Genomic DNA, 15,471 nt, shown 5'->3' with positions numbered 1-15,471 from the left:
CCCCAAAAAAACCTTCAAAAATATTGAAATGGCTTTGGAAATGTAATGTCAAATTTTTGGATGTATCAGTCAAATGCAAGATATATTATTTGATGAGCCATAATCTGACATAATTTAAGATATATTATTTGATGAGATTTTATGAAAAGAGCACAAGCTCCCAGAACTCCTGCGCCTGTCATTTCTCTACTAGCTTCTGATTTTTTCTTCCACTCCTTCAGAAAAGAGCTTTACACTGTTCAGATGCACTTTCTAAGGCATGGGGTACAAGAAAATTTAGATTACTTATATTAATTAAGGACCTCTGTATTTGTGTTTTCTAGAAGAAAATACTTCAGAATACTACCGTATGACATGTAATTGTATGCTGCCAAGCAAAACAAAGGAAGAACATTATTCTGAGAAACACTGAGGAATAATTCATATCATAGTGAATTGACAGACCTGAAGTGAACATATTTTCTACATTTCCTTCTGTCCCTAGCATGTCTTCACATAAAAGCAGGCTACATCCATCTGTACCACAGACATAATGTACATGCATATTTAAGCTACTGATAATAATCCAGAGGATAATTTAATACTTCTGGATCAGACATATTTTTATATGCTTGGAAATCCCACCAACCATTGCTTATCCATAACAATTATTTTCAAGCTCTCAATTCTTCTAACATTTGTTTAGCATCTAACGTCTGTGGGAATGCAAAGTGGTTAAGGTGTTAGATTAAGACTAGGGAAACCCAGATTCAATTGCATTCTCAGTCACTGAAGCTCACTAGGTGATTTTGTGTCAATCAGTCTTAGCCCAGTTTATCTAATAGCAATGTTACTGTAGGGACAACAATTGTATTACTGTCTTCTTAGTCCAATTTATTATAGGGAATACTTGGAGCTATATATGCTGCCTTGAGCTCCTGAAGAAATATCTGAACACTTCCATAGAACCATCAGGTTCCTCTGGTCTCAGAAATGCAATCTTGTTTTCCTACAACTACAAGTAGTCCTCAATGTATGAGCATAATTGAACCCAAAATTTCCATTGCTAAGCAAGACAATTGTTAAATGACTTTTGCCCATTTTTATGACCTTTCTTGCCAATATTGTTAAGTGAATCACTGCAGTTGTTAAGTTATTAAGTCATGGTTATTAAGTGAATTTGGCTTCCCCATTGATTTAGCTGGTCAGAAGGTCATAAAAGATGATCACATGTCCCTGGGAAACTGCAACCATCATAAATATCTGCCAGTTGCCATTTTGATCACATGACCATAGGGATGCTGCTACGATTGTTGGAAAAGGGGTCATAAGTCACTTTTTTCAGTGCCACTGTAACTTTGAACAGTCACTCAACTAATGGTTGTAAGTTGAGGGCTAACTGTATTTGTTCTCCAATGAGCTGTCCAGCTCCTTCCATTAAGGGAAATCATAAAAACATGCACTCAGAGCTTCACCTTCCAATCCTCAACATTTTGTGTTTGATTTCACATCAAGGTAAAAGCAAAAAAAAAAAAAAAAAGCAGAATCACCAGGTGCTTTTTGTTAATTCAGTTCACCTGGTATTTCTGGGCAATGGGCACATTTCCTAACCAAGCAACCTGCCACAGATCACATTGTCTTTTAAGTATGTCTGTGAGATTCAGAGGGATCTCTGCTTTGCTTTGTACTTTGCCATGGGTTGAATGTTAGAGTATGGTAAGGAGTGATAACCTAGGGAAATTCAAGAAGTACCCCGAAGAAAAAATAATCCTTTCTCTATTGCTCTTTTTCTTCGACCATTGCCTCTGCAATAATTCTTTTTTTATGTCACAATATGAAACCAGGATTGTACTATGGAGCCAAGGTTCATTGTTCATATTCTAGCTTTTTCAGATAATCCATGATGTCGTTGTGTAATGATCTCATGCACTTAAAAATCAAGTGAATTCTGTTCAGGTTAGACTGTGAGTCTGACCTAATAAAAGAGGGGGAGAGCATATAAATCCCCTTCCTCCCTTTCATTTTAATCAACCTCAAGCAGAGAACAACAGACAGCAGTCTGCATGACCCCAATACTAGACAAGTTCAACTTGGATTGCCTATACAAAACAAGGGAAAATCTTAGGAATGACTTTTCCAACTTCTTGAGAAGTGAATTGCAATGGTGGATGTAATGGGAATGAGGCTGTCTCCTTTGTATTGATACAGTATTATACGAATATTGCTAAATGCTGAGCATTTTTTTCCATTCTGTGGCAGATAGTACAGCAGAAGAAGCAGGCCTGCAGATTGGAGACATAGTGATGGCTGTCAATGGCACAGATGTCACCAGCATGCCTCATTCAGAGGCAGCAAACCTAGCAAAAAAGGGTAAGTCTGCTCAAAAATATGAACTTTTAACGGATGATTTGTAAATGGTGTGGACACCCACAATGATAAAAGACGTTGGGTTTATGCAAATTTAACCAGAAATAATAGCTGCAGCACAGAGTTACAAAATTTCATACATCTTTTTTAAAAACTCTTGCATTACCATCATTAAAACTTTCATCTCATATTTCAGGAGACCACAATCCTGAAAATTTTTTAAAAGTTTAAGACATATTCTAATGAACACTGTTTTGATAGCATAAAGTTGAAATAAAAAGTCAAATCAAGGGGTAAAATGATGGGTTGGTTTTTCAGGCTGTGTTACTCACCCAGTGAAGGGATCACAATCAATACAAAAAGTCTCTGGTTTAGCTCTGACTGTGCTTATTCAAATTGAGGGCATAATCTTCTCAGCAATGGGAAAAAATGCACAGTTTGCAAAAATAGAAAAAAATGAGGGGCATCTAACTCGACCACAAATATCAGCATTAATAATAAATATTGGGCAAGCATCTTTTCTGCAACATCGAAGTACAGTAAATATTAAGTCCCTGATTTTCTTACTATGTGCAGTATGACTCATAGTATCTAATATATTCAGCTTCCTTCAATTCAACACAAATTATTTTCTTCAGCCTTTTTTATTCTCAATAAAATGCCATGAAGAATTTGTATTCATGAGTCTTTCAATTCTCTACCTTCAAACTATCTTCCTTACAATAGTGGATAAGGTCCTATTGGGTCATTTTTGGTTCGCCACTTCTCTAAGATTTTTGTCCTATCTACATTCTCCATTCACATACTTTCTAGAAACTTCCTATTTGTGGATGAGTTCTATGTTTTCCAAAATATGGTTTCTTTAGTCACAAATGGTTCTTTCTCACAACATGGAGCAGTATACTAAGATAAGAAATAATGGATGGAAACTTGTCAAGGAAAGTTCCAACCTAGAATTAAGGAGAAATTTCCTGACAGTGAGAACAATCAATCGGTAGAACAGTTTGCCTTCAGAAGGTGTGGGTGCTCCATCACTAGAGATTTTTAAGAAGAAATTGGACAGTCAATTTGTCTAAAATAGTAGACAACTAACTCCCTGTCGATTCTGGGCTTTTTTCTTTTCTAGCAGCTAGCAAGCTCTTCCTGCTAGGTGGGAGACCTATATAGATCTATTTCCAGCTCATTTGCTTTCATCAGTAGGCCACACCCATATCTTATGTATCCTCCCTGTAAAGGTATATTATCTATTTTCTTACTTCTTCGTAAGTAAGATACATAAGGGCCCGGCAGAGCAGCTTCAAGCCATAATAGACATGGGGAGCGGGGAGCGGGCTGGACCAATTACAAGATCACGGGCAACAAACAAATTTGGTTGATATATCAAATGTGCCTGTGAGGCAGAGGAGTAGTGGTGTGTGGGAAGGAGCCAGAAAGAATGCTGTCAAAGCAATATCTGACAGTTCAGCATCATTCTCTGGGGATGGGGAGCCCAAGCAATTTGCGATAGGGGAGGAAGCAACAGGAGCTGAAACTCTATCGATTAACATGTCTGAAGTAAAAACAACAGAACTAATTATAGGTGGGAGGTGGGTGGATGGGCCTATCACGCACGAAATGGCCAAATTGATTGATGATGTATAAAGGCAAATATCTCTTCAATGGTAGTTTTTACACTCTGACGATGTTAGCAGAGACTAACAAAAGCTAAGTTTAAAACCCAGTTGAAGAAATATATGTGTGTGTGTGTGTGTGTGTGTGTGTGCCATTACCTTAAGTATTTAAACACAAGTAATTTTAACTTTACAGTTCATTAACTTTTCCTTTTTTGAGATTTCCCCCCCAAAAAAATTACAACAGGCAAGGAACATATCAAAAAGAGTTTAGAAAACATCAGCTGCCATTTCTATTGTCAGGGAAGTTGAAATTACCATAAATATATCTCATATAATACTTTGGCCACCTAATGAGAAGGAAGGAAGGACTCACTGGAGAAGAGCCTAATGCTGGGAAAGATTGAGGGCAAAAGAGAGGGGGACAACAGAGAATGAGGTGGCTGGATGGAGTCACTGAAGCAGAAGGTGTGAGCTTAAATGGACTCTAGAGGATGGTAGAGGACAGGAAGGCCTGAAGGAATGTTGTCCATGGGGTTGTGATGGGTCGGACACGACTTTGTAACTAACAACAACAACAACAAAATATCTCATATCTATAAAACTCTTGAGAGGACAAAATTATTTTTGAATAATACCATTCTGGTGCACTAAAAAAAACTGACTTTGACAATTAGGACAGATTTAGACACATGGTAACTGATGTGATAGTAGTAATGATCCAAGAGGAAAATGTGAATTAGATTTTTTTAACAAATTATTTTTCTGTATGTGCCAGCAATTACTATTTTTACCTTCCTACAGAATCACTTATATCTAGGCCAAATGTCAGACAGAAAGAGCACATTTAGGATTCAGATAGATGAGATTTGAGAAGAGTGTCCGAGACATCAATCTCCTATTTTCTCTGGAGGAAAATTCAGCCAACAAAGAAATTTTTTCTGATAGTAAGAAAAAAGGGGGTTTTTGCCACCAGTAGAAGCACAATAACATTCATATTAATATGAAATTTCTTTTAGGAGATATATATTTAAAATTCAAACTATTCTTGGATGAGGGATAATTATACCCAAGGGATTTTAATTTCTCAGTAGCACTGTTTTGACAGAGATAAAAATGTTTAACAAATACAAGTTATTAAGATACTGACAAATTTATTTTAGTATATATCAAATTTTTAATTGTGGAGATGGAATTCACACTCTTCTTTAGAAAAACTAGAATTCCTTTTCTAATTATTAAGAGGAAGTTTGAGAATACGCTGCTCTTATTCCCCGAATGTGAATGATACGAGCTCTTTTCTACCAGCCAAAGCACAGTAACATTCATATTAATATGTAATTTCTTTTAGGATATATATTTAAAAGTCAAACTATTCTTGGGTACTGCTATTCAAAAATCTTTCTTTTTTTATGAGATTCTGTCAAGGATGACTTCAGGTTCCTACTCCTCTTATTGGAATAACAAAAGCACATTTGATTGGAAGTTCTGCGTGTGAATTTTGACAGCACAATGCTATTTTGGTCAAACCCATACACATACATACAGTACTGCAGACATGGCAGGATTGTGTTTCAAAGAATAATTTCCACATGACAGTCACAGACACTCAAAGTATATTTAGAGATGCTTAGAGGAGATCTTAGAAATATTCAAACATGTACAGTAATTGTCATTTTTTAATTTTTTTTGCATTAAAAATATCTATTACGATATGTAAAATATTTGGGGGAGGTAGGTTTATAAAATGTGTGAAGCACTGAAGCAGCTTGCTTACACATCCAACAGCTGGATCTTCTGGAAGGCTCAGCATGATGAGTTTGAAGACTTTTCCAAGGTTGTCAGCACACACCTGTACTCGTATAGATAATTCTTCTGCTAAGAATGCTGGCACAATAAATTAATTAATTAATTAATTAATAATTTTATTTCTATACCGCCCTTCTCCCGAAGGACTCAGGGTGGTGTACAGCCTATTAAAAGCACAAAGACAGACATCAGTTAAAAATAATTAAAATTATTAAATAATATCGGCTCAGATTTAAAACCACAAAAATTTAAAACACCCAATTTAAAAATCATTACATTGATAGCCCGGCCTGGCGGAACAGCAGGGTCTTGAGGGCACAGCGAAATACACGGAGGTCGGAGATCTTACGCATTTCCGGGGGCAGTTCATTCTACAGGGCAGGGGCTCCCACAGAGAAGCCCCTCCCCCTGGGTGTCGCCAGCCGACATAACTTGGCTGATGGCACTCTGAGGAGACCCTCTCTGTGGGAGCGGACTGGCCAGTGGGAGGCTATTGGTGGCAGAAGTTGGTCTCGAAGGTACCCGGGTCCTATGCCATGGAGCGCTTTAAAGGTGGTAACCAACACCTTAAATCGCACCCAGAAGACCACTGGGAGCCAGTGCAGCTCGCGCAGGAGGGGTGTCACATGGGCACAATGGGTTGCGCCCATAACCACCCGCGCGGCCGCATTCTGGACCAGCTGGAGCCTCCGAGTGCTCTTCAAGGAGAGCCCCATGTAGAGAGCATTACAATAGTCCAGCCGGGAGGTGACAAGGGCATGAGTGACCGTGCGCAAGGCGTCCCGGTCCAGAAAGACCTGCAACTGGCGAATCAGGCGAACCTGATAAAAAGCCCCCCTGGCCACGTCATATGCTCTTCTAAAGACAGCCGTGCATCCAGGAGGACACCCAGATTGCGAGCCCTCTCTGTGGGGGGCAGAGGTTCACCCCCAATAGTCAGCGATGGCACCAGCTGACTATATCGGGACGCCAGAAGCTACAGCCACTCGGTCTTGGAAGGGTTGAGTCTGAGCCTATTTCTCCCCATCCAGACCCACACGGCCTCCAGGCAGCGAGACAGTGAGACAATGCAGGAACTGTGAGGGAACATTTAGGAAACAACATGAAAAACCCCTCAAAACAGCCCTATAGAGATGAAGCTTCTTCAATATTTGAGGAAAGAGACTTCAGTCATAGTAACTCATTTTGTTAAGGACCCCTTTAAGTGCTCGACCCGCTATTAAAATATTTTTCACTTTTACTTTCTGTCAGATGCTGTTGGACAAGCCCAGCAAAATAATGTCCCATATAAATAATTGACTATAAAAGCAAATATTTTTGTTTGCAATAATCGTTATTAGCTCCATTACCAACCAAACATCTTTTCCTAACTGAAGCCAGTCTTTAACTAAACATGCCATTCATATTCATGCCAATACATTCCATTTTTCTCTTTTCTGACCTTCTAAATAAATTGATTAGAGATACCAAGTCAAATAAGGCACTTAGAGAATATAACAGATAGCATAAATCAAAAGGAGGAGGGGTATCACCCTATCATAATTTCTATTACCCCAAGTTCAAGGTTGCAGCCATCATCGGGGAAGAACCCTGCAGAATCATTGCAAGCCAGAGAAATGTTTTGACACACTGTATTTAGGTTGGATCTATAGGAAACATTAATATAAATAATGCAGCAATGGCATTAAAAAGTTTGAAGGACAATAACAGAGAAAAACGATGTTTTCTAGTAACAGTCCCATTATCAGAAACAGCCTTATTATAGAAAATGCTGTCCGTATCACTAGCTAAGTTTGTTTGTTTCATATTGCGTAGTTCTCGATACATTTTCAGTGAATAGTGTCTTGCTGTACATAATAAATCAGCATCAGTAAAGTTGATAGTCGCCAAATTTTTTATAAATGTCAGATTTTTTTAAAAGCAATTGAAGCTTTTATAGGAATAGAATTCACTAAGTCTGTTTTGACAAGATATTTTCTCAACATTTAGAACTTTAGAGTAAAGCTTTAGTATACTAAACTAGGATAAAACATTTTCTGTTTTAATTACTTCGTAAGTAAAGTAATTAAAAAGGTAAAGGTTCCCCTCACACATATGTGCTAGTCGTAAGTAATTATTTATGTGCAATAGAAGAACCTGATTTTTTAATTTGCTATTATATTCCAGGTCCTGATATCTTGAACTTATTGGTGGGTTCTGATATCAGCCGTTGCCCCAACATCCCTCGTCCAACATGTCGAGGATACCTCCACAAACAGACTCACTCTGGTATCCTGAAGGGCTGGAGAAAGAGGTGGTTTGTATTAAAGCATGATGGCTCCCTGTATTATTACAAACACAAAAAGGTAAGACAAGTGCAAAATTATTATCTATAATGCTAGGGTTTCGTGAGATTTAATATAGAACTACATTGATAATTGTATCAAATAGAACCTTGGAATATGTAAGACACTGCATACAAAGCATAAAGGTTTTGTTTTTTGAACAGGTACTCCTAAAGATGTAGTTAATACAGATGAAATTTTAGCATGCATTCGGTGTTCACATGTACAGAAACTTCCCATATTAGACATTAAATTATATATTGTGTTTTGGTACAAAATGAGATTATCTTGAGTGCATGATGCTTCACTTTCATTATCTATCATACCCAACTTCAAAAGTATTGGGGGGGGAAACGCTAATATATTTAAAAAACTATCTTAAGAGTAGATAATACTATGTTAGATCAAAGACCAGTGTTAAGCAATTTCTTATATTTCTTTTGAGATACGCTTGAGATACATATATTTATTAAAGATTTACTTAAAAGTATAGGTTGCTTATTAAATGAATTAACCTACCACAGACAACTGAGAATTTTAATATGCCTACCTGCTGTTTTGGTTTAATAGAACGAATGTTAAACCAAATCTGTTTTGTTCTTTTATTATTGTTGCACTCAACAGCAAGCACAATGTTACAAACTTAATAATTCAGATTAGCTTGAATATACATGCAAATTGATTCCAGGATACAAGTTAAAAAGATTTTTTTTTCTTACACATACAGTATAGATATACAGTATATGAATTATACTATTCCATTTTGAGATGTTTGCAAAGTACAGGAAAAAACTAAGAGTTAACAAAAGAAATTGAGAAACTCTAGTTAAAATCTAGTTTACACCAACATTATTAGCTATACCTCTCCATAACTTTCTGTCTTGGTAAATAATTTTCACTGGGTCCATACACTAGTTCATATATTGCCTTTCATTTTTAAAATCTCATCTTTTTATTTCTGTGTATCTCATGAACTCCATCCAATCCTGACTTTCTCCTCATTCCATTCCTCTCGCCTTATTTATTCTTTCTTCATATCCTAGTTAATAATATCAAAAGCCACAGAAGCAGAGACACACTTTTCTGGTTATGCTCTCTTAACAAATCAACTATAGGGGAACTAGTAAAATTCCCGTGGCACTCTACTTGCTCTAATAGTTTTCAATTTATAACTTGAACTTTTGATACATTCATTTTCAGATGCATTATTTTTATTGCAACGAACAGTCTCTATAATATTTGCTGCAAATATTTTAGGCTATCAGCCAACCATGTGGCATCATCTGTATACCAGAAGTACTACTTATACATTTATCTGTAAAATCATTAAACAACCAAAGGATCATCACAGATCTCAATGTTATTTTTAGCTATCTGGTAAACATTCTATTTATGTTGTGGATGCTTCACTTCCATCATATATTACTTTTATTCCATTTAGCAAGAAAACTTCAGTACCACATTCATACATACCATTCTGGAATCATATACTTTTTTTAAATTAACAGATAACACATTTTTTCCATACATTCATACCTTCCTCTCTGATTTGTCGAAAAGCAAAAATCTGGCCTGTACATTCACAGCCCAGAACAGAGTTTCACTGCACTTCCCAAATTTTGTGCATTTTATTTCTCAGATTTTTCTGATGTTGCCAACATCTTTCCAGGTATACGTAACAAACTAACCTTTGCATGATTTTTTCACTCTTCTTAATTTTTCTCTTTTCATATGTCCACTTGTCAAGCACAAATACTGCCTTAACACACACTTTCACACACAAATTTCCCAACCACTATAATCATTTATTACCATAGTTTATGGCTTCTCCAGTTTCACCATCTTCCTTTGCAACCTTACCTATTTTTAAAATTCTTACAGGATTTATGATTTTCAAATATCCCTGTAATTTCAGTGTTCCTGTATATCTGTGCGGTTTATGTCCCAATCACCCATAACAATAACAAAACTTTATACCTCTTGCAATTTGCTATAGCATTCCTATGATCCTACCATGATGGAAACTCTTATTTCTGACCGAGTCTTGGAGCCATTAAAACCACCCATTTCAGTGGTGATCTCACGGAAGAGGCTTCATAGTAAACAAAGAAATAAATTACAGTAAAGTATAACATCATAATTACATCCAGGATATATCTATATGTGTTATCTTCTTCAATATCTCATCCTTAATTTTAGCCTACAGTTTCCATGGCTTTATAACCTTAAATTATTACTTGGAATTCAGAATATCAAAAGTGAGTCAGAATTTGTTCCAAATGTATAAATGATTATGTATCTTTTTCACTGTTAGATCTTTCACATTTAGAATAGAATAGCAGAATTGGAAGGGACCTTGGAGGTCTTCTAGTCCAACCCCCTGCTTAGGCAGGAAACCCTATACCATTTCAGACAAATGGTTATCCAATCTTCTTAAAAATTGCCAGTGTTGGAGCATTTATAACTTCTGGAGGCAAGGTGTTCCACTTATTAATTGTTCTAACTGTCAGGAAATTTCTCCTTAGTTCTAGGTTGCTTCTCTCCTTGATTAGTTTCCACCCATTGCTTGTCCTGCCCTCAGGTGCTTTGGAGAATAGCTTGACTCCCTCTTCTTTGTGGCAGCCCCTAAGATATTGGAACACTGCTATCATGTCACCCCAGTTCACCTTTTCATCAAATTAGACATACCCAATTCCAGCAACAGTTCTTTATATGTTTTAGCTCCAGTCCCCTAATCATCTTTGTTCCTCTTCTCTGCACTCTTTCTAGATCATCTTTCTTACATTGTGGAGACCAAAACTGGATGCAGTATTCCAAGTGTGGCCTTACCAAGGCATTATAAAGTGGTAGTAACATTTCACGTGATCTTAATTCTATCCCTCTGTTTATGCAGCCTAGAACTTTTTTGGCAGCTGCAGCACCCTGCTGGCTCATATTTAAATGATTGCTCACTAGGACTCTAAGATCCTTTTCACAGTTACAACTATTGAGTGAAGTATTCCATCATTCAGGGGTTTTTCTTTTCATTATGAATAATGTATAAAGAAACTAGGTCTTGCATTTACTTGATAATGATATTCCAATAAGATTAAAAGGATTACATTTTACCCACTCAGACAGAATTCTGTATCTTCTATTACAGTGATATGAATGATAATTATGGAAATCAAGCCAACATGTCCTGTTCCTATACTTTTTTGAACTTCAATTTGGTGGCTCAAGGAGAAAAGGCCTGTTTCCATTTTAATATCAGATTGTCTACTTATCTGATTTATGCCAAATTTCAAACCATAAAATCTGATTTTTAAAAGAATCGTATCTAAACTATGGTTAAACTAGTAAATATGGAGTTCTGGTACAGCACAGCTAGAGGGCACTTTACTTTACTTTCAGCAATGTATCCTTATTTTACAGTACAGTGCTTTCTTAAAGATACCATGTTAGTTACAAACAATGTCCAGCAGGTGGAGAACTTTGATCAGAAATATTTCTCAAAGCACTGGAAACAAAATACAGGTAGTCCTCGACTTACGACTCCATTTGAGCCCAACATCTATGTTGCTAAGTGAGAAATTAAGTGAGTTTTGTCCGATTTTACGACTTTTCTTGCCACATTTGTTGCAATTGTTAACTTAGCAACATCATGCTTAAGTGAATCTGGCTTGTCAGAAGGTCACGAATGACCCCAGGACATTGGAATTGGTTAAATAATATAAATATGAGCCAGTTGTAAAGCATCCAAATGTAAATCACATGACCATGGGTATGCTATGATGGTCATAAGAGTTAGGTTACTTTTTTCAGTGCCACTGTAACTTTGAACAATCACTGAATGAACTGTTGAAAGTCGAGGACTACCTGTATATATACTGTCAAAACCAGATAATAGAAGATTGATGAAAGTGGGAGCTAGTAAATCAACATTCTGAAAATGTACAGCAGGACTTCTTGTTTCTTTTTGGTTCAAAATTAAGATCTTTAAATTGGAAACAATATTTGCAGAATTAAGTATTGCTTATCTCCCAGCAATTCTCGTTAGATATGATTGATCAGCTAAATAACAATAATATCATCCACCTTCTATTTTGCCATTTTTCTCTACTTTGGTGAAGTCAAGGCATGCTACATCCACATTCAACTACACTCACTCACTCTATAAAAAAAAAAAGGAAGATCAGATTGATTTCGTATGATTTTTTTTTTTCTTGATAAACCTACTCTGGCCCCTTCCAAGCATTGCAGACTTTTTTGAATGCTCACTGATTTACTGCTTGATCTTCTGTTTCAAAATTAAGGCAAATATCTGCATCAAGCAGACAGACTGTAGTTACAACCCCCCTCCCTTTTTTAAAGATAGCAACAGCATTTGCCTTTCTACAATCCTCTGGCACCATGACGGTCTTCCATGATTTCTCAAAGATCACCGAAGGAGATTCCATTACTGCTCACTGCTATCTTTTATCTGGGCATCTGATTTTTCTTGCTTATATATCACTTCAATACATATATAATCTTGTTTCAGTCTTTTGAGCTGTTCATAATTTAGCAGGCTTCTAGATCAGGGATCTCCAATCCCTGGTCCATGGACTGGCACCAGGCCCCGCCATGCCAGAAACCGGGCCGCACAAACAAGCAAAGCCCCATCCACGGGATACAGGCAATATGTGAAACTACGCCCCCTCTGGTCCATGTAAAAACCCCTCTTCACAGAACCAGTCTCTGGTGTCCAAAAGGTTGGGGGGCGTTGTTCTAGATGTTTCTCTAAATTTCTTTTCCACATGCACATAAACACATCATTTTTAGATCAGCATCCAAATATTCAAGAAGATGACAATGAAGTGGATCCCTTGGCAATTCTGTTGTTTGTTTACTTGATTCATGCTTAACCGAATGGGGATTCATCTGTCAGACTGGAAAGCTGACAATCATTCTTTATTGGGCAAGCATAGACAAAGCATTTCAATCATTTAAATAGGTTTTAAGCCAGTATTAAAACCATCGATATCTCTATATCTATATTACATCCAGCATAAAACATTCCCACCCAACATGGTATGTCTGCTGGTGAGAATTGTCAATGTAAACATCTGGTGGGTAAATTACAAAGAAATCAGAGAACATTGTCCAATTCTAATCTATTTCATGTGGTATTTCCCAATTGTATTGAATAAATTAGCAATCCAATGCAGCCCTTTTTATTTTTTATGTTCAGAGGAAACCAGAGGAGATAATACTGCTTTATTGTGTATAATCCTTTCACATTATTCCACTCATGCCCTTCTTCCTTCAAGCCTCTATATTCATTGCTAAGTGCTTTTCCTAAAAAAAGGCTTAACTATAAATAGATTTTGGTCCAAGCTGTTGCTCCAACAGGTACAATGTACATTTGCATTACATTCTGACAAAGAGCTTTATCCGCCACAGGCTTAGAGACATCTATTCTTTACAAGCATCCTACTATCTATTTCATTTACAAAGCTTCTGAAATGGCCACTGCCTTTCAATAGATTTGCTAATTAATTTCTCAGAGTCTATCTGGGCTGTAATCCACAGAAGTGTAAGTCACAATGTAGTTTCCAGTTGCCATGATCCTTCCTTCCCTCTCTCCCTCCCTCCCTCCTTCCCTCCCTTCCTATCCTTTGTCTTATTAGGAAATTATTCATTTTCTTTATTGATGGAAACAACAATGTACATTTTGAACGTTTGGCTTAGAAAACAAACAGATATATGAAATAATAGATTGGAATGTCACTCTTTTCTCAAAGAGAGTAGGTCCCATTCATTTCAAGTCCCTGAGTATCAGAAGCATTACAAGTATTGAAGAAACTATTTTATGTCCCAAATGAGTGGGTCCTGTTATATGTACATCATCATCATCCTCTTTTAACGACCCCATAATCCCTTGTGTGGTGGAGTAGGGGCAACTGAATGAAGCTGAGTGTTTACTTGCCGGATGCCCTTCCTGTCACCAATGTGGAGGGTTTTTTTAAAAAAGCAGATATATTCTCAGTGTGCCTAGAGAGAGAAATATCTGCCTCTACCCAGGACTGAACTCACAGCCTCCTGATTGTGAGGCGAGAGCTCCACCTCTAGGCCACCACATCACTCGATGTCATGATGTACATTCATATTTTAATCATTGTAATTAAGAATAGATGCCCATGTCTGCATTAAGAATAGATGCCCATCTCTGCTTATTCATGAAAGCTAAGCAGAAGCCCAGTTTCTCTCAACTCAAGCAGATTTTCTGAACATTTATACCTGTTTTGAAATATTAAAATCAAGAATCCCTCCATGAATCACCTGCATTTCTGCATTCTCCTCTTCTTGAGGCAAACAAATTCTGCTGAGATCATGTCACACAACATGTAGTAATAACTGTAACAAATTAATCACAACATGCAGATAACATACGGAGAGATATAGTACAAATGCTATATGTTTTCCTTGCAGCAAAATGTTTTGCTATAGCATAATGTTCCATTGGAAACAGAATAGTTTAGTTTATCTTAGCTTAATTTATCTTATCTTAGTTTAGTTTTGGTTATATAAATTAAATAGAAACAATCCTTGATATATATTTTTGTTACTGAAAACAAATTTGGCCCATATTGTCTGGCAAAGTGTTGTTGTTTTTCAACACTTTGTTTCCCAATAACAGGATCCCCAGATGAACTTTCATGAAAAGCTAGTTAAAGTCACACTTCCTCATCTCTGCACACTGGTTTCCATCCAGACTGGATAGATATTAGAAGTAGAATCCGCTACTATAACCCTTCCTCCTCTATTTTGCCACTTGAACTGACTTCCTCAACTTGAGGGTCCTCCAGAGCTAAGGCCTTCCACTCCCATAATTACTTAGCTAATGTAGCCATTACTGACAATTCTGGAAACTGGAGCCTAAACTTCAAGAGAGCATCTGGGTTGGAGAGGCTGCACCTGACTACCTCTTAATCAGGCATCCACAATCAAGTACTTTGTTTCTAAGCTATTGTATTTTCAGGAAGCACTTTGGATTTTTCTTTAGTCATTTATAGTACAATCCTGAGAATTCTTATTGAAATGTAACTCATACTAATCTCAGGGCACTCTATTCTCTAGCCAGCTGATGCACAGAGGCTTCTTAATATCTTAATCTCCCATGACTGATTCATAGAAAATGTGAAACTGCTTTAATATTAAGAAATATAATTGGTTCCTTTAATTTTCAATTGTATATAACAGTATAGCTCAACCTTAGCAGCTTTCAGATGGATGGACTTCAAACTGGCTGGAGAATTCTAGAAGTTGGAGTCCAGCCATTTGTAAGCTGCCAAGATTGATAAATGCTGGCCTAGAAGTTGATCAGGAGAATCTCTGTTCCAATGTCATAAAAAAGAAAG

The 15,471-nt window shown here is 36.9% G+C and overlaps 1 protein-coding gene across 1 annotated transcript in view; it reads left to right on the top strand.

Moving 5' to 3' along the window:
• LOC117674613 (uncharacterized) overlaps nt 1–15,471 on the top strand; it is a 39,597-nt gene that overhangs the window by 9,838 nt on the left and 14,288 nt on the right. The window contains exons 5-6 of the mRNA XM_034432714.3: nt 2,239–2,349; nt 7,932–8,110. Of these exons, the coding sequence (XP_034288605.2) occupies nt 2,239–2,349; nt 7,932–8,110 (290 nt within the window). The remainder of the gene's footprint in view (nt 1–2,238; nt 2,350–7,931; nt 8,111–15,471) is intronic.

This window comes from Pantherophis guttatus, chromosome 2 (genome assembly GCF_059756535.1).
Source record: "Pantherophis guttatus breed Tessera chromosome 2, ASM5975653v1, whole genome shotgun sequence".
NCBI classification, from domain to species: domain Eukaryota; kingdom Metazoa; phylum Chordata; class Lepidosauria; order Squamata; family Colubridae; genus Pantherophis; species Pantherophis guttatus.
This window is presented reverse-complemented; position numbering and strand designations above follow the sequence as displayed.